General features: G+C 38.8%; 1 protein-coding gene across 8 annotated transcripts in view; it reads left to right on the top strand.

The window, feature by feature from the left end:
• The window catches only part of atp2b2 (ATPase plasma membrane Ca2+ transporting 2), a 64,986-nt gene that overhangs the window by 24,985 nt on the left and 19,066 nt on the right, over positions 1-20,935 (top strand). For 2 of the 8 annotated variants that reach the window (XM_070903272.1, XM_070903270.1), the window contains exons 4-9: positions 768-893; positions 2,593-2,718; positions 8,085-8,126; positions 10,829-10,993; positions 12,345-12,559; positions 13,310-13,552. In XM_070903272.1, the coding sequence (XP_070759373.1) occupies positions 768-893; positions 2,593-2,718; positions 8,085-8,126; positions 10,829-10,993; positions 12,345-12,559; positions 13,310-13,552 (917 nt within the window). Of the gene's footprint in view, positions 1-767; positions 894-2,592; positions 2,740-3,177; positions 3,211-4,067; positions 4,079-5,425; positions 5,519-8,084; positions 8,127-9,615; positions 9,646-10,828; positions 10,994-12,344; positions 12,560-13,309; positions 13,553-20,935 lie in introns of all 8 variants that reach the window. The other 6 variants (XM_070903268.1, XM_070903267.1, XM_070903269.1 and 3 more) reach the window with 6 other exon arrangements.

Here is a 20,935-nt window from a genome sequence, read left to right as displayed (position 1 = left end):
GACAAATATTAACAAACATCTTTTTGAAGTCATCAATGAAGGAGTGGATCTTCTGTATGAATACATTTAGTTATATGATATCAGTAATGTTTCCTACATTTTACCTATATTTTTCTGGGGTAAAAAAAAAAGGTGTAACCATCTATTTCGCAATTTAAAGATTCCACATAATTTTGTAGGAAGTACAAGGTATTCAGTCATGCTAACGCTGATATTTAACATATTGACAGCTATCCAGCTTGCCTTTTCTTGCTCATTTTTGACTTTCAACCATGGCCTTGATTGATAGTTATTTGTTCCTTTTTCTGTGACATGATTACTGACCAAAATTGACCAAACTTCCTAGCGCATTTTGAGAATTTTGATGTGGTTCGACGTGCCCCCTTACTGCCTCAATTGGCTTGTCCATTGTTCTGTGTAAAATCATTTTCATGGTTCTGTAGCTGAAAATAGATTTCCACCTCATTTCCAGAGGCGGATTAAAGTCATGAGGTCTACCTTAAGCAATTAAATATGTTTCAGCTATGGTACAGTACGTTAATGTTGAGAAATTAATTAGCTGAAGACAGACGCATACACGGAGAAACACGCGCACATCATCTCATACCAACAATATACTACAGTAGTCACAATCTATGCTGCCTTACATTAAACTAAAACTTTAAACAAAAAAAAAATTAAATCTATATATTTCATTATGTAAGGCAATTCCAGAAATGTAAATAAATCCACTGCAGATAGAAACTCTGCCATTGCTATTGTTGCAGGTGATCTTCTTCCCGCTGATGGAGTGTTGATCCAGGGCAATGATGTGAAGATTGATGAGTCATCACTGACCGGAGAGTCCGACCACGTCAGGAAGGCTCCAGAAAAGGACCCCATGCTGTTGTCTGGTATGTTGCCAGTTGATGTATGAGTGTATACTGCATGTCACAGGGATGTTTTCCTGCATTTAATGTTGTTTAAACCGGAAAAGGACAAAAACAGAGGAGGGGACTCGACTTTGAGAAAGAGGACTCTGTACTTCACCTCTTACATGTCAATGTTCACCTCCTCTGTCAAAATGGCTTACTGCTCAGTTTGAAGGTAGTAACTTCAAAAATCCTGCAAAATAATATTGTGTATGTATTGATCTGCATCTCAAGCAATAAATGTAGGTGTCTTTTTCATCTTTACAATATAGAATGCATTTTGGAATTAATGAATCTCTTAAACAAGCTCACAATTAAATCTTTAGCATTTTTCACGCAGTAGGCTGCTGCAAATTGGTCATCCTGCACCAGAACTCAACATGAGAAAATAAAGTGGGTTGGTTTGTTACTCCCACTAACCTAATGTCACAACCTTTTCCATCCACTGCTTTGAAATAAGTTACAGAAACAGAAATAATAAATATTTACATAATAATCATGACTTATAATTACTTCAGAGGCAACACTATGTTGACGGCTGACATACAAGCCTGAGGTTTGCCTGCCATTACATATTAGGTTTAGGTTTGGTCTGCCCAGCTCCTTTTAGAGAATGTATTGTGAAAAAAATTAATTATATATCACAGTCATAACATTGCCTCAGACAGAAGACAAAAGGTTGTTGATTATAATCTGAATATCAATACAGAAGACACTGTTTTGTTAATCTACTTTCCCTCTTTATTGGTTTAGTATTTGCTGCAACAGAGACACCAGAATTTGCAGCTGTAGGATTCTTAGAAATGAAGAATATCACTGATAACAGAAACGTGGGTTAATCTGATCTCACATCTTAGTATTTTTGTGGATAATTAGCTGTGTGCCTTTTTGCTGCCTTCATTAATTAGCCTCATATTCACCCACATCGACTTACCCTCCCAAAGGTTAATAATGTTCTGTGTATGTGTACTGTACATATGCACATACACAAAATGAAGTGCAGTCTGCATGTATTTTGCACAGTGACACCTTTTTGCTGCTTCTGGCTTTCTGCTCCAGCCCTTTGGATTTGAAATAAAACAGAGAATGACAACAAAATCCCGACTTTTGGCTTTAATGGTGTTTGTGGTACTCGCACTATAAGGCAAAGTGTTGGAATTGTAGCCCTTTGTCACATACAGTCGTCCCCCAATTTTAGGTCACTGTAGCAGGACAGTGGTCCTAAATATAGAACCAATATAGAATCAAAGCAACCAATATGTTTTCTGGAGCAAACAATCTAATGTTATTGATTGACCACCTCAGTCACTCAGAGGTATAGCTGCAATAGGAGCGAGCTGTCTAGAAAGAAATTGTCCAAATAAGGAAATTAACAATTGCCATTTGGTGTAATTTCACTATTATGCGTACGACAAGTTTAGATTTTTTAAGAATGGGGAACAAACATGTCAATGAATTCATCTCATTTAGTGTGGTCATATCTCTATGGCGCTGTTCCATCAGAGTCTCTTGAGATGGAAGTGTCAGAACACTGTTGAGCTCAACTTTCATTAACACAAATGCAGACAATCATGGCAGTAACACAAAGAATGTCTCTTTTTTTTTTTTTTTTTAAGCAGACACTGAAGATATATGTAATCTAGCTGTAATATCTTTTAACACTTGGCTGCCCTTTCTCCAGGGACCCATGTGATGGAGGGGTCAGGGCGCATGGTGGTTACTGCTGTCGGTGTCAACTCTCAGACTGGAATCATCTTCACCCTGCTGGGGGCCGGCACAGAGGAAGAAGAGAAGAAAGAAAAGAAAGGTAAGATCATTACATTATTAAGTAATATTTTATAAACATGCTCTGTAAAATGTTCCTGTTGCTTCAGGAGAACTGAGGTAATTCGTTTTTTTGTCAGTGTTGCTCAGCAATGTACCCTTGAAAAAGCTTTTGTCATTTCATTATCTTATGTCCTGAACGTCTAACTGTGTACGCTCATTGCATAATATCACTGTTTTTAAATGTCCTTGTTATCAGAAGGGTTTTAAACAATAAACGCACAAATGAACTAAAGTCCACCTGTTTAACTCATGTGAACTGTATGAACCTTTTGTAGGTATTTGTAGTACAGTACCTGACAGTAAGCCTCGTCTTTGAATGTGTATAAATAATGTATAAAATGAGTATTGGTGGTACACTTGTGAGCTGCAGTATCCAGGTTCTGTGGGTTCAGGTGTATTATTGTCCTTACTCTCTTATCCTTCCAAATTCGCCTCGAAGGAGGGGCAGTGGAAGACGGACACCAGAATACAGGTAGAGTATCACCTTTCTCTGACCCCTGGGAGTGGTACTTGATCCTTTTGACCTTTAACCCCTAATGATCCCCAATAAACCACCGTTACTCTTCACCCCTTTTCTGTAGCCAAACACCCTTGCCCCGATTTAATGCCTCACTTAAAAAGAGAAGCCTCATCATCACAACACTGCATCTTTTTAAGTGTTGACAGATGACACATTTCACAATGCATAATCCTGTCCCTTTATAACAGACACTGTACTCATCAAACTAACTAGCTAGTATTCAACATCGGTTCTGTTTCATAGACGTATTGAATGCCATGAATAAACAAAGCCTGTCAGACTCATCTCATTTCTGTATATACAGAACAATGACATGAGAGCGACAGCCTCGCAGGTGCACATGTACCAGCAGTAGAGAGTAGACAGTTTAAGCTTTTGTAAGATTTTCTATTTATGTCATCTTATGTATGTACATATACATATTTTACCATCAGTAGTGATTTGTTGCCACTCTGGTAACAGGGTCTCTTCGGACAGCTCTTTAGTTTCAATAAGCAGATACCCCACTAGCTTGCAATGGATAGCATGCTATATGTTTTGAAGCATTTTGCTTCTGTGCTGTCTCCGCATTGTCACATTATACAAGGTAACAGTAAGACATGTCATCTCCTGTGGATAATACTTCTGTTCTGAACACTAACAAATCCTAAATGTGTTCTTGTTTTGATCTGGCTGTAGCACAGTGCTAATAGGCATTATTTTCCCCGGTTTAATCAATCTGATCATATTGATCAAACCAGGAAAAGTAATCTCAGGTGTCTGATCAACCAACATCAAACAGTGCAGTGTAACACATAATCTGGGCCAAGGGAAGCAGTCAGTGAACTATCCAAATTCACTTTAAACTGTCATTCACTGAAAAGCCCTTCATGTTAATACATCCTTGATCCTTGATTTGAAGTTACAGATTTTTTCACTGGTAGAAATTTCCGTTAATATCCTACAAAAACAAATTGTACCATACATCATGCACTCAACTCTTCACGTATGGCTGGCCTAATTAGTACAACTTAAACAACTTAATTTAAAGTTGTATTAAGGCTACATACATATAACCTTTTCACAGGTTTCATCGCATTCAGATGGATTTGCTGTCAAAACACTGCTCATGATTGCAAACTCATCATTAGTTTGCAGTAAAATCACTGGGGTGCTGTGTCATTAAGAAAAGCAATTGCTTTTCAATGAGATAATAAATGAAATATAGAATTGTGAACTCCCAGACTGCTATAAATCATTGTGTTTTTGTTAACAATGAACTCCAGACACAGAACCCAAAACGACACATGAAAACAATTCTTGGCCTTTCATTGAATTTCCTTTTTCCAGTAATCATAGTTTATGTGACTGCTGTCAAAAGACATAAACAAATCCTTGCTTGATTCATCGCAGGTTTTGAAAACAACAACTATAACAAAGAACATTCAGACACCTTCTCACTTTTACACTAGTAAAGTTCATTAGCCCCATCACTTAACTGGTTGGCACATGTGTATTTCCCTGGCTAATTCGTGGGCCCTTTTACGTTTTGTTTACTTTGCAGGAGAGTTAAAATTCAGATTGGCTTATTTTATTTCAGATTTTCTGCTCAAGTTATGATTTTGTGATACTGAATGATATTACATACATATACATATATTACATTATAGTTTGAATTAGCAAAAACAATAACGACAATAAATGCAGTATATGACAAAACATAAAATAACATAACATAATAAGATGTAATCACTATTGTTTACTATACATACAAGATTAGGCTATATACAGTACATTGAGTATGTTGTAACAAATATATGTAAAATCAACAGTAGGTTTGTTTTTTTTGTAGCTCTGATTTCACATTTTATCTTGTTTTCCATATATGTTATGTTCGAATGTCATGTTTCATGTCCGTCCAATGTTACACTGTATTGACATAACATGACATTTAGTAAAACACTTCAGTAACATATATATGATTACATAAATAGTAAATACATGACAAATGTTTAATCCACAATGATCACAACACTAGACTTAGTATTCACATACAATCTACATATGCTGAATTTCTTAAATGTGCTATAACCATGTTATTTCTGTTCATTGTCTTGTGTGTGCACGTGCGTTTGCGCGTGCGCGTGTTTTTGTTCATTCATGTTCGGCCTTCATTGTTACTGGCTAGACTGCTCCCATCCCCCTATCCACCCCATCGCAACTATAGCCACGGATGGGGCTGCAGGCATTAATGCCCCTGGCAGTGCCAGCCTAATTAATGGTAGGTTGACAAAACCTCTGATCTCTGACCTCTGACCTCTTTCTGCTGTGACTTTTGACTCCTCCTACCTTCTCCATTCTCCAACTGCCTCCCATCATGGGAGCTCACCTCCTGCTCTGCTCTACCTTTTCTTTCAGTTATGTCGAACCCTTTTGTATCCATGCTGTCAATGCATGTCCTCTTTAGTTGTAGAAGTTAGTCTTGTGTTTCTTTTTCTTCTCTTTATACTATCTTTTGTCTTGCACACTGTCTTGCGATGATGTAGGATTTTTTTTGGTCCAAATAAACCTCATTCGGTCTCTGTGATGCTTACCCTTTTTAACCTTTTTATATTCATTCAAAAAAAATTTGTGAAGGATAGCAAGGATATGTAATATTTGTGAAGTATTGCAACATTTGAAGTGGGTGTCTTTTAAGGAATAGTTAGACATTTTGGGACGTATTCCTTTTCTTTCTGAGTGTGAGATGAGAAGATTGGATACCACTGCTCCCAGCCAAGAAATAGCCTGGCACATAACCCCCCCATACTGTCATTTTTAGAGACCACAACAAACGAGATATAATGTGTTAAGGAGTGAGATTTAGAGGAGCTGGTAGGCAGATTTCATTACTGTCAGACAGAGCCAGGCTTTCTGTTTCCCCTGATTTCAGTCTTTACCATACACGTTACATTACCATACAGACATGAGAGTGGTATCAATCTTCTCATCTAAAGTAAATAAAGATATTTCCCAGAATGTAGATAATATTCCTTTAAATTGTGCTGTTAGGCAATTGTTTTTTGGCTTTGTAGTAAAAGAATTGTTGTATTAATTCATATTTCTGACAGTAGACAAGACGCTAGCTGCAGAATGGTGGCAAAAATCCTACTGAAAGGCCATCTCCTGTAGTCGGGTGTCCTCTGAGATCACTTAGTGCAAATCCTCCATTTCTGTGTTAGCTGGACAAGATGCAAAAGATTAACTTCATTCATTGTTGCACTGGGTTCTCTCTTATCTTTGTCTCCTTGGAGAGCAGCACCTTAAATGTTTGTTCTCAAGGCAGGAGGGGCGTGTGTTGCACTGTAATGATGACCTTGTGCTGTCCTGGGCTGGAACAGAGCAATTTGTCATCTTCAGCCTTATTGTGACTCCAGGGAACTGGCTAATGTGGAGCTAAGGTGAAACAAGCCATTTATATATGCCGAAGATTCTGACAAAATCTGGTCTTCCAGCTCTACCTGAGTCATTTTCATGGTGACATTTGAGACAAAGCACTAAAAGACAGATTTTGTGCAATTTCTAGCCTGCCTGCCACTGAGACAAACAGTGCATATCTCTGTAATTATAGCCTTGGTAGATAATGGGATCAACACTGCAGTATATAATAAATGCTTTCTTAATTATAATGTCTTTTTTTGTAAACACTGTGTATACATTTGGTTTAAAAGCACAAGTATCTTGTCCTAACTTTTAGTTTTATGTTTCACCAGCTTGGAAAATGACATATTCTCCATGTGTATTTCTGAGAATGCTCTCAGCAGCTCTATTACACTGCCAGCAAGTTGTTGTTTGATTGAAACGCGCATTTAAATTAAGTTCACTCCTTGTGTAAGCAGAATCCAACAGCATAATAAATTCACTGTCCCTGAACTTAGATTTCGATTTTCCTCCAGTTGTTCTTATGTAACTTCACCATGTGGGAGGCTTTTCCTTCAGGCTCTCTCTGTCTCTCTCTCTCTGTCTCTCTCTCTCTCTCTCTCTCTCTCTCTCTCTCTCTCTCTCTCTGTATTGTTCACATCTCCAGTCTTCTTTCCTCTAAGTGCGTGATCTTGCATGTACTTTCTGAATTTTCTTCTTATGCATGCTGTCTCTTGTTTGTGTGTGCTGTACGTGTGTGTGTGTGTGTGTGTGTGTGTGTGTGTGTGTGTGTGTGTGTGTGTGTGTGTGTGTGTTTGTGGTGTACTCTGCCTCACTGTCAGTGTTCAATGTAATGCTGTATCTACTCTATATGTCTTGATATCTCATTTTATACCCTGACGACTTGACTCCTTGATAATGTATGTGGAATTACCTGTGCTATTGTCATTCAGAATAATATTCAAACACAGAGAATTCAGCAGAAAGTGGGCAGTTTCTTAAATGTTCAGCTAAATATTGTCACACGCAATCTATTTTGATGTCAAAATATTTCTGTTTCAGAAAGGCCCATGAAGCATTTTTAATTACCTGATTATTTGCTTATGCAATAAAATAAAGTCTATTAAAACCTAATGTGCTCCCACTTAATAGAAGAAAATCTGCACACTGCAGTATTTGTCTGTGATTAGTGTTAGAATAACTCTCAGTTAAATATATTAACCCCTTGCCAGTAGCTGTAGCTTCTAGTTACATTACGTCACTTACATATCACAAGCCTTTCTATGTGACTGTCACGGAGACTTTGTATTAAAAGTCATTTTCCTGTCTCCCTGTTTGTGATTTTTGGTTCTCACTGTGTGTGCCGTCTCTGTGGTGATAATTTGACTTGTCTGACTTGTCTGCTTTGGTTATTTTTGTTGTTATTGTCCTGTATGTCTCCATCATAGGTAAAATGCAAGATGGCAATATGGAGAGCAACCAGATTAAAGGTAACCAAACCATATCTTTCACTCTCTCCTCCCCTGCCATCTCTCCTCCTCCTCCCCTCTTCTTCTTCTTCTTCTTCTTCTTCTCATCTTTTCCCTTCTATGGTGAGTAGTGTAAGCTCTGGGTCAAATGCAGGTGGAGGATTCTCCATTGCTTTATTTATTTCAGCCAACATTATATTTCACACTCTTAATACCTCAGTCTGAAATTATTGTGCAGTGCTAAATTCAGCGTAGATTCTAAGGGACATCCCAGAGAATGTAAATGTTTGACCCAGGTTTTACCTGCAGTCATATTAGGGTAGAAAATCCCTCCTCTTCACTCTGTTTGTCACGATGTGTCGTCTCTGGTCTGTTGTTCTGTTGTTGTTCTTGTCATGTTGTTGACTTGTTTTGTTCTCTATGAGAGAACAGAAAATCTGTGCCTCAGCTACTGTATCTGCCCTTTTTCCACCAAAAACACCCAATGCTGTCCTCTTGGTACTCTCCCCAAGTCATCCTGGTTTCCCCTTTCCACTGTTTTAGGAAATTTGCCCCACACAACCTGAAATAAATTGTCTTGGATTAAAGGGACACTGTGATATCCTTAAGGGTTGTAACTACAGTAATGCTCATGTTTAATATTGTTAATCTATCAAATTAGTAAGTGAAAAGTAAAAAAGTGACCTAAAACCTAAAAGTGATTAATTCTCAATAATCTAAAACAGAAAAAAATCACATTTTTACATTTCAGGAGCTGTCCTTAACAAATGTTTGGTATTGTTTTTCCTTGATGAATACATCTTTCGTTAAAGGTACATTTTAGTTAAATCAATAATAACACACACAAGCTGAAAAAAACAAAGCATCCCCAAAGCAATGGGTCAAAAGGGTAAATGGTATGATGGTTACAGTCTAGTTCAGCATTGTTAGAATAAAGAACAAAATGCAGCTTTCAGTAGATGAACCTTTGTCCTGAGCGTGTATTAATATCGAGTGTTTGATCTTGCTCTTCACTGCGTTCAGTTGGATACAGACACTTTCTGTCTTGTGTCATGGGGGTGGAAAAACAAAATGCACAACCAAACACCATGACAAATGTTCAACATTAAAAGGTTTTTCGTGAGCATCAAACACATGCCTCATTGTTATTGGGAAACTGGGCTGAAATGATTCTTGGCAATGGGTTACATTAACAGAGAAGCAATGTGCTGTATGTGTGTGTGAGGGGGAGAGAGATGGAGACAGAGTGAGGTAATTAAGGATTGGTTTTACAGCCTGAACTGTGTTTTTTATAGAAAATGTGAAATCTTGTTTTTGCAACACCATAAAACAGTCCCTACAGTATAAAGTAGATAAAATATTAATTAATCTGAAAGTGTGAAGATAGATTATATGGATGTAACATACATAGATCACTATTTATATTAGCAAAATGATCATTAACAGCTGTTTGGAGTTGGAGTTTTTGACTAGTGGAAGCAGTTTTATTTAATTTTATTTTTTGTGCAAGGCAAAGACAAAGTCAAAGTCAAAAGGCAAAGTCATTTCAAATGCATGTAACAGTCTGCAGCATACAGTATTGTGTTTTGTGTGTTCCAGCCTCCTCCCTGAGATGTTTTGTTTCGGTAACATGTATGATCACATTCGTATACAAGGTTCTACTATTTCCAATGATTAGTTTCTTGTCATTATTGTAGTTATTATAATCATAAGTGATGTGTGTGTTTCTCATGCAATTCTGTGATCATATTATTGCCAGAATAGAAGCTTTCTTCACTTCAGTTCTACATCTATACATCATGATCTATACTTATTAATCCATTATAACACTCAATGGATTAAGGCTAAAATATATTTCTGTCTTACTTTCAGAATTTCAATCCTCTACAACCCCAAGATAATTCGAAACTGGTCTGAAAAGTGTTCCCAGAGTAAAAGCAAAAATTATGTTTGAACATTATGCTACACATTAGAACAAACATTCAGAAGGTTTGAGACTATTTTGGACTAAAAACTGATATATTTTCCACTTCAATTTATTTTTATTGTTTTGAATTCTGCTTTTTTTTTCACGGTATCCCTTTTCAATCTTTTCATTTCTTTTCTGGTTCTTTGTATTTTGTTTATTCTCTCTGAAGCACAGTTTTCCTGGTGTGTGTGTGTGTGTGTGTGTGTGTGTGTGTGTGTGTGTGTGTGTGTGTGTGTGTGTGTGTGTGAAATGTATTATAAAAGGTTTTCTTTTCCTCATTTTCTGCAAAAATAACCTATGAACGTGGCCTGGACCTTGGATGTAGTACCATTGAGTTATTCATGGATTACTGTAAATATGTTCTTGTGATGAATGTATGATAAGACACACAGTGTTTACCATACTTACATACCTACAGTATCATGAATGTTTAGTTTTAATATTGAATACAGAAACAAGGTTCGCAGTCTCTTTGAGTTTACCACAAAGACAATGCATTTACAAACATAAACTATCCTTGTTATGATATAGTATGGGACAGCCTTATACATACCAATTAGTTCCCATCTTGTAATGGGACGTCATATGATCTCTTCTTGGTTTTAAATCTAAACTGTATGTCTGTACTGAATGTCCTGGAGCTAGAGTAACACCTGGGTGTTGAAGCCTGGTCCCCTGTTCCTTTTCGCTCCCTTCGTCTAATCTACATTTCTAATGCTGCCGCTGTTGTCTGTTTTTTTTGTGGTGTTTACAGTAAAGAAGCAGGATGGAGCAGCTGCCATGGAGATGCAGCCTCTAAAGAGTGCTGAAGGTGGAGAGTCAGACGAGAAAGAGAAGAAGAAGGTGTCCGTTCCAAAGAAAGAGAAGTCTGTGCTGCAAGGGAAGCTGACCAAACTGGCTGTCCAGATTGGCAAAGCAGGTACAGCAAATTGCACACGGACAAGTCCATCACTCAGTCAGGCAGTTAAATCAAGGACAACGAGGTACTGAACCATCATCCTGTCCATCAAAGCGACGTGTTGCACTGATAACTGGTTCCTCAATCAAAGCAGTTCAGAAGAATTCTAAAGTGTCTGACTTATGGAACTATTTCACAATCCACATTATAATCAATTGTCTGCAATATCATTTAAAGCAATTTATGGCAAAGAGGAGTTGATGTCTAAAACACTTGCAGTGGGTCTGTACCAGCAAGCATTTTTAGTAACAGATGCCCACATGCCATTGTGGGTGTCCTCCCAGCAGCAACACAGTAGGATTACTGTTGAGCAGATGATAGCCATGAATATTACATACTTAAATATATACTTCATGCAGAAATACAATGGTTTCTGGGGCACTCTGGAGGAATTGGGATTCTTGAAACCAAAATCACATTATCCTCAAAATATTCCTTAAAGGCTGTTTAGGAAGTTAGTAATTTCTTATTTTCTTTAGTAAAAAGTTGCGGGTTTCTCATTTCCTGAGAATCCCTTAAAGAAGTCCTAATTTTTACACCAGTGCTGTTACATCAGACTGTTAGCCTGAGTGATGGAATGAGGACTTGGTGTCAGAACAATGAAATACAGTGGATGGATTAGCATACAAGCAGCACTGTAAGATCATATGGCCTTCTTGTGGGTCTAGCAGAAAATCTTTGGACTTCAAGGCCTGTGACCCTCTTGCATGTTTTACTGGAGCTTATCTGCTGTCTGTATACTCTTAACAAGCCACACTGGTCTGTGTCTACCTGACACCAGGTGTGCCTCATTAGGTTTCAGAGAAGGAATAAAGACCCCAGATATACTTGAAAGATGACATTTGTGTAGTTTACTTGACTGTGTTGCATTTACACTGTACATCTTAATGCATCAGCCTCTGTTGAAGCAGCAAGTGTCACACAGTCTACTGTGTGACAGATACACAAACACAGCCAGGAGAGGTGCAGCAGAAATCTACCCGCCATCTTTGATCAGAGCAACGGACTGTCTAGCCTCTGTAGGAATACCCTTATCTTTATCTGTGATCATTTAAAATTATCATTATTTTTCTAATTCGAGCTGCATATTGTCATGCAACCAAAGTGGAATGATAGACGTTTATGAATGAAAGAAAGAGTGTCAAATGGTTATGATTAGGGTCTGTACAAACTTGTCCCTTGTAGAAATGACCAACACAAAGTTAAACTAATGCAGTTTAATACAACTGCCCTGCAATAAATCCTCCATTCATGAAGGTTATAATGTTCAGATTTTGTTGCTCAGCTGATAAACTTTTGTATCTCTTTTCAGGTTTGCTCATGTCGGCCATCACAGTCATCATCCTGGTCCTGTTCTTTGCCATTGACAACTTTGTGATGCAGAAGCGCCCCTGGATGCCGGAGTGCACTCCCATCTACATCCAGTACTTTGTCAAGTTCTTCATCATCGGTGTGACTGTCTTGGTGGTGGCCGTGCCGGAGGGGCTGCCGCTGGCTGTCACCATCTCCCTGGCCTACTCTGTCAAGGTGAGGAAGAACAAACGCATGCAGTGCTTACATTGAGGCACTGCTGTACATCAGCTGCCAGGGCTGTCCATTTACACATCGTACACATTTAGAAGTGTGTCCATTCATACATTGTAAGTCTGTTCTCTAACCTTTACTACAGTGTACCATAAAATATGTTGAGATATGTTTTGTTTTTGGCTTTTTTTTTGGCTTTTTTTTTTTTAAGACAGATATTACACATTTTTCATTTTTGTGTAGTTTGTGTTGTTATTATTTGACTTTGCTTGTGCAAACTTCTGAACCTCACTCTGAGTGAAAGATGTGATTTGCATGAATACATGAGGATTGGGTAGTTGATTCTCCCAGTGTGTGTCGTCTTTGTGGTGATAATTTGTTGACTTGTCTGCTTTGGTTATTTTTGTTGTTATTGTCCTGTATATCTCCATCATAGGTAAAATGCATCATAGGTTTGAAGCTTATTTGATTCACAGCAGCAAACAATTTCTGATGAAGACCAAGTCCGGAAAGCATATTTGTTTCTGTTGCTGTCAGTTAAATAAGCATTTGAACATAAAATATGAGCATAAGCATCCCTCTTTTCGTATTTGTAGCCATTATAACCAGTTTACAGCGCAGCCATTATAACCAGGCAAGTTTAGGCAGCGCAAGTGCCTGATAAGCTAATTCAGGCATCCATCTTATATTTTAAAGCATTTTCAGATGTGCATGGGAACACATTATGATCATCATGTTGTTTCCTACTGACAGAAAATGATGAAAGACAACAACCTGGTGCGTCACCTGGATGCTTGTGAAACGATGGGCAATGCTACAGCCATCTGCTCTGACAAGACAGGCACGCTAACCACCAACCGCATGACAGCTGTGCAGTGTTACATTGGAGATATGCACTACAAAGAAATCCCAGATCCTGGAGCTCTGCCACCCAAATCGCTGGACTTACTGGTCAATGCCATCTCCATCAACAGCGCCTACACCACCAAGATATTGGTAAGTCACCTGTAATGGTAACCATTGTTGAAGTCACTTCATAAGCCTTTCCTCTAGGGGTTGAACATGAATGTAACGAAAGGGACATAATGTTACTGCATCTGAGCACATTAATTTATTTATCTCTTACAAAATGGTCTTTCATATGGAATTTGAAACACCTTATAAACCCCCTTCAATTTTTTTAGTGTACATCATATGTGACACTCTCTATGAACCCTGTCTCATTATATTTAAGATATTCTATTATACTAAAGCCTATTTAGTTAAGACTTAAATATCTTGGGTGAGCTGCAAAGATTTCAGCTCCCTCTGTGTGACAATGAAACCATATGACGAGAGCAGCCCTGAAACAGTGAGACAGCTCTGCGGTGCTTTCTTCTTGGCGAAGCAGGCAGCCTGTGTCCTTGGCTGCTGCTTTAGATTCATCAGGCATTCACTCAACTTGTCACCTTTAGAACGGTTGTGTAATTTTGACTTATCTGATATTCAGAGCATACCAGACTGTAATTGAATCCAATCCGTCTAAGTGCTGGAGATGATCTCTTGTTTACAGTGAATGCGGTGGAGAGAGATTTTCTCTAAGCCAATTAGACATGTATACAATAAGAAATAGATGTATAGATATATAAATATTTAGACAGACAGACTAACACACAGACTGTTACATGTTCTAATCACAGAATCTGAAACCTGTTTGCACTGATATTCCTTCAGGCCACAGGTCTGAATATTTCCATAATAAAGCATTTGGCAAAAATTTACTGAAAGCAAAGATTGCCAAGATCTGATCTTCAGACTGTTAGAGCAACATGCCTGAGTAATAATTTTTCTGGCATGACCATGTATACTCACCTGCACACCCACACACACCATTTGTGCCTGTGTGTGTCACTATTCTTGTAAAGCCTTGTAGAGTCTATTCATTGATGGCTGACCAAGTGACAAATGCCCTTATGGAACTTGCATGGGGAATGAGCTGAGCAGGCGGGACATCTGCGATAGAAGGATCCCACAGATTTCACTTCCTACCCCTCAAGGCACGATCACAGTCTTGGTGAAAACAGAGTGTTGGTCACTGGGTATCTAAGATGGAGAGCTACATATTTGTGTCTCTCTACAGTAGATGCACTTGATGCCGTTACTTACAGCACAAGAAGCATAATTGTGTTTCTCCCAGGCTTTATGCCAGTTAGCACAGTGATTTTTAAAAATATTTTAATGAGAGTGGTGGCCAAGACAAGAGACAAACTGTAGCAACAAATTACTGTAGAAACGTATTTAATAAGTCTTAAACATTATTGAAAGTCTGTGAATGCTGTCTACAGCCACATGGTTCAAATGGTGATTTTGTATTGTTGATGGAACTATAAGGTTGCCTCAGTTTCCCTTTTCCCACAACATTTCTTTACCAAGACGTGCTACATTAACAAGATGTTATCCCTTTTTAAAAACCTGGAGGAATGTATTGCAGCATTACATCAGACTATTGTACCTCCATAGCTGCTTAGCTCAACAGAATTAAGCACCGGCAGAGTGCAGCTTAGACTTGGTGGATTAAGTGGCACATTTAGTCTGTTTTATAATCTCTTCATTCATAAAAGAGGTTACCTCATGCACCAAAGTAGAAGTTAAACTTAGGGTAAACTTCAAATGATATCAGCATACTTGTTAGTTACCTTCCATCAACAGTCTGTACTGTAGTTTGCTAACCACTCATTCATATACATATATCAGCTCATCCATGCATGCATAAATACACAGTACATACATGAATAAATATAGTACAGAACACAAAATAAAGTACATGAATAGTAGATGGTATAGTACATGTCGGCATGAATGTATTTATTTACTGAGAGCTCTTATTAGAATGAAGGAAAGGAACAAAATGAAAGCAAGACGGATAAGGATGTAATTAAGGAGTGAAGTGAACTCAAAAAGCAGGATGCAAAAGGGAAATTTCTGAGGAATATTTAGTGCATCCCCCCCCCCCCCCCCCCACACCGCCCCCACTCCCTCAGCGCCACTCCAGCCCTGCAGTATGCTGGCTGGGGTGTTCTTATGTAAGAGGCCAATCCTGTGGGATGCCAGAATGGCTATGGAAGTCTTTGATGGCCACCACACAAAGGCACAAAGGCAAAGAGGCAGGCTTTGATACCCATATCAGTCCCTCTACTGCCTCTCTGGCTTCATAATACAGCCAGTGGTATAGCTCTGCTTCTTCTGTCAGGACATACAGACTGGTGTAGTGGAGAAGCCTCATCCTCGAGGGAGGAATTCACACACATTTACACAATGAATTCATGCACACATACAGTATATGTGCACTCAAAGTATACATGAACATGCTCAGATACTGTATCCATGTGCACGTATTCATATATTCTGAAAAGGATGCGTGCACTCATGCATAGGAATAAGCACACTAGAGTAGATTCTTAGCTCACCAGTTTGCCTTTGATGACAAGTCAAGCAAGCTGCATGGCAATTTGTGAACGGCATTCAGTGACGTCAATATACTGACGTCATATCAAAGGAACATGCGTCATAGCCAGTAGCAAGAGCCCCATAGCAAACGTAGAATTAGCTGTACTTTTATTCTTTTCTTTCTTTTTCAACTTTCACTTCACGTTCTTATTTTTTTCATTATGTATGTGACATATTGCCATCTTAATATCATAAGTGTAGCTTAAAACTAATGAAGTCGCAGATGCACACACAGTTGCACACAGATATCATACATCATGACACACATCTGTCATATCAGGCGTACTCACACTGTAGGAGGTTTTCAGATCACAGGTGTATGTTCTCGCAGCACAGTGGCATGTGTTTAGCATGGCTGTGTGAGTGTCCTGGGAGCTCAGTCTCATGTTGCTTCAACCACCTGCGCAGGTCATTATTCCGGTCAGGGACTAGAGAGGTAGATAATACACACACACACCTATACACACACAGATGGCTTCAATTTAGAGAGATAGATGCTTGGGGAAAAGGAAAGACAGTTGCTCAGTATGTGGTTGAACAAGTAGACTCAACAGAATGTGTCTGATTTTGAAACGTAAATAATAGAAAAAGAAGATTCAGTTCATGTTTAAGAGGAAAAAACTCAATATGTCGCTCTACAATGAGCAATTTATTGTTTGTAATTAAAATCAACTGCCTCGTTTTTGTTCAGCAGTGAGTAGTGAGGATATGATATAATTGGCTGTGGCTCAGAGTGCTTTTGTCATCTGGACATTGCGTGCTTGTTTGCACAACATGCAGGAGAGATGAGAGTCTTGCATGCCTTTAGCTTGAAGCACCCAGTGTTCCCTTGGAATAGTTTTGGACACCGAGAAGGAGAAAGAGACAGAGAATCAGTGGGAGAAGCAGAGACAGCGACATCTTCAGCAGAACAATGTCCTTCTCTTCTCTGGTTCTCTCTTTCTGTGTTCAACACTTGCTTACAGACTCGACAGTGTTGCTGAGATGGTCGTCATCATCATCACATTAGAATAACAATGCTTTGATGTTTCAGAGGCTTAATGGGTTCCCTGCCTTTCCCTCACACACATGACATGATAGATTTTATGCTTTCAGTGGCTGTGTTTCTAGTTTGTAGAAAGTTACAGATGTCAGAATAGCGGGGGAGTTTTTATTTGATGTAAATAAAATTAAGAAGGCCACATACTGTAAATAATGCAAACAACTTGAAAACTCCCACAATAATAAATCCCAGCATGTAATTGAGTAGTGCTGAATGCTGACGAGGTGTCAGTACAAGATATGAGACAGGTTATGAATCTACTCTCTCTCCACTCTAACTAGCTAATTAATAACCTGCCAGTCACACATCAAATGCAATGCCCAGGGCAAAGCTTTGCATGTCTGAGACGATAGACTTTGCAACTGTTCAAAAGCAAAATATAAAGATGATGAAGTTAAAGTAAGACACAGCAAAGCTTAGATGGTGGCAAGAGCAGCAACAGAATTAAAATCTATTTAGATACAAATTCCTGTTGTTATTAGCACCATGGATAGGTGAGATCACTGTTCTACATGGAAACTCTCGCTCATCGGTGCAGAGGAAAACAGCACACGAGACAAGCACAGACTTAGTGCTAATGGTAATAATGTAGTTACTGTATTGTGTATTGGTATTAATATATAGGTAAAAACTAATGGTATACAAAGAAGGCTTTAACAGTATTGTCCCTGTTACAAGATACTGTTGAACACATGCACACATATTCGATGGTACAAATATATTTCATGAGAATTTAAAATTGAGACTTATGCCTTGTCCTATTGTTTTTAAAAAATATAATGTCTGCAGTAGAAGGGCTTCTCGTAAAGAACACAATGAGACAATAGGAAGAAATAAAGGAAATAAATGGTCAGCGATGGAAGCTGAAAGCAAATAGGGTGAAATATGTAGCGAAGAGGGAAAGAGAAGCGAAGCAAGGATAAATGTAAAAAAAGGAGTGAAAGAAGATGGGAAAATTATGCTAGAAGAGGAGAGAAACCACACTCGCGTGACAAGTGTCCTCATCATGGACTGGAAGACTGTTTTACTGCCCTCCAGCATGCCTCCAGGCCTTAGCCCAGTTGGCTGGTACAGTCATGTGGAGAGCAAGAATATCATCCACTCCTACATGCAAAGAGGGAACGAGAAGGAAGGCGGAGGCGGCGCCTTGTAAGACACTGGGGAAACTGATAGTGAGGAAGAGGAGCGAGGAAGGAGGATGGGGCCAGAAGGGAATGAGAGAGGGAAAGTATAAAATCAGGGACATAAAGAGAAAGACAGAGGAGAAAAGGGTGCGGTTGAGTGTGAAGAGAAGAGGAAGAAAATGGAAGAGAAAGGGAAGGAACAGGAGGGATGGATTAAGGAGAGCCCCAGGTGGAATAGGAAGTAAAGTTGCCAGCTCTCCCTCTGGCATATGTCCTTGCCTGCGGGAGCACCCAAGGACCAGGGAGAGGGCAGCTGGTCCTCAGCCACGTCCAGCCCAGGACGTGCCAACCGTAGCCCAGTCAGGCCAACGTTGGGGATCCCATGCCAGCAACTGTCCTTGTGCGTAGAAACCCACGTCAAGCTGAACCTAAACGGAATCTCTGAGAATAAAAGGCAGCGGTGTCGCTGTCTGCTGTTTGTTTATTTTCTGTTTATTCCTTGCTCTTCCTGCTTTGTTTTGTTTGTCTCTGTGTTTCTCTACAAAGTGGCAGGAGTTGTGCCGCTAGCCAGATGAATTTCAGTCACGTGTTCCTAATTCATAATGAGTAAACTGAACACTGTGGTGTGTACCTTTTTGCATTTTGAGATTTTAATGAAGGCTGAGGAGTTGTGGCTCCAGGAGCACTTCAGTAGAGTATGAGATGATGGTACATGAATACAATTCTAAACATATGCAGCTATAGCTTACTATTGCTGTGTTTCTAATTCTATTTTCAGTGTCTAAAAAAATCAACCCTCTTGAAAGCAGCCATAACATTACATTCAGATAACTACTTTTTTTCCCTCATTACTACTGCTGTTCTCCATTACAACAACCAAAGAGAGAGACATCGACAGTCAGACACAGACAAATAGAGAATGGTGAATACGTAATGTCATTTATGTCTTGTCCTTAATGTAAAATGTTTCCCTAAATCCTCTAATTTCCAGAAAACAAATGTCTTAGAGTACATGTGGGACAAAAGTGCTGGAATTACAGCTAATTAAAAGGTGTATTGGAATTAAAGCCACATTTCATAAAACCTTAATTTCTATAGGCAAATACAAATTCAGTCTTCCAAAATGGAGATACGAATCACAGGATGAATTCAGAACGCAAAATTCAAATTAATTTGTATAAATGTCATGAAGCAAGGTAAACCGCATAGTAAACAGGTGAAATAACTGACACTTGCTTTCTGAAATGAAATTTGTCCTCTAGAAGTAGCATATTTTGATATGTTTTTTTGCAAACACCTCCTATTTACTAAAGTTTTTATGTATAAATGATCATCTAAAACTGTAATACATCCAGTATGTTTGTCAGCTGGTCATTTACATTTAGTTGTTTGCTGTGGTGTTTACCTGTTGCTGGGAGCCTATTCTCCCAGACACTTAGCAGACAGTGCAGATGAGGCCATTTGTTCCGTCCTCTCATTAGCCAATGACAGGCAGTGTCTTCCTGATGTAATCATTGGTCATTAGGAAAAGGCATTAATTTAGTTATTTACCGCAAACTCTGTATAAAGTATTTATACTCTTGTCTGTGTCTGTGGGACACACAGCTGAACATTAACCAGAAATGTTCAATTACTAGGTGAACATGGGCCAGCGGTCTGATTGGGTTTTAATGATTAATGAGATTTTAGCTGACTTTCTCTCTAACCCTCTCAGCTGGAACCCCTGGCTCACAGCAGCTGCAGCTAAACATTGTAAAATGTTTCTGAGTCTGAATTAATCAATATTCATTGTTTCTGAGGAAATTGTGGTTTCACAATATTGAGCTGCTTAAACAAACATTGAAAGCAGATACTATATCACTCACTAAATAGATGAATTGAGCTTTTGAACAGGTTTGTATTGTCCAGCCAAATTTCCACAGATTAGTTGGAATCCTTCTGTGGTATTTGCTTCATTTTATGTTTAGGATTTACTGAAACCAAAACTACAAAACACACAGAAAAGTGAAACCTAACATCTCATCCAAGTCAAGTCAATTTAAAATTATGTTGCCCCAAATCACAAAATATACCTCAAAGTGCTTTACAATCTGTGGAGCATACCATAAAAGAACCCCCCCCCCCCCCCCCCCCCTAAAAAAAAAAACCTTTAACAGACAGCAACAGAGGACCTACAGTACAGATAGACATGTGATATATGTTGCATGTAGGAGCAGACAGAGTAGACAAAGCAACAGTGAAATTACACCACGCACAAATAAATGATGATTAATTAAACTGATTGCAGTTAAGTAATATTTTCTTGCTGCATGGAAATATATTTTAGCCTTTGTCAGTCACCTTAAAAATGCGTATTAATAGTTTATTAGCATTCTCTATCAAAACCTCGTTAGCAGGTGGGCAAGAGCGGCCATTAGATCAAGGAAGTGAATGCACCATTTGCAACAAGCCATTAATGTGATTAACTGCAGAATCTTTCTCAACACATTTTCGGCAAAGTACGGCATGAAGAAAACAACAGCAAGAAAGTAAAACTCAAAACGTCGAAATGTCAAGCTATCCTTTTAAATCTAACTTTGGTTGGAGGCTTGTTTAGACGCAGAATAGCAAGCCTGCAGTCAATCTATTTTGGGGCAAATAGCACAGACTGAAGGTGTCTGCTTAGCAGCAAGTCAGAAGCATTCTGTTCGGTGTGCTTTTGACATGCTGTGTTGTGTGTGTGTGTGT

Source organism: Enoplosus armatus, chromosome 3, assembly GCF_043641665.1.
Source record: "Enoplosus armatus isolate fEnoArm2 chromosome 3, fEnoArm2.hap1, whole genome shotgun sequence".
Taxonomy (NCBI): Eukaryota; Metazoa; Chordata; class Actinopteri; order Centrarchiformes; family Enoplosidae; genus Enoplosus; species Enoplosus armatus.
The sequence above is the reverse complement of the archived record's forward strand: the minus strand, read 5'-3'. Positions and strand labels throughout refer to the sequence as shown.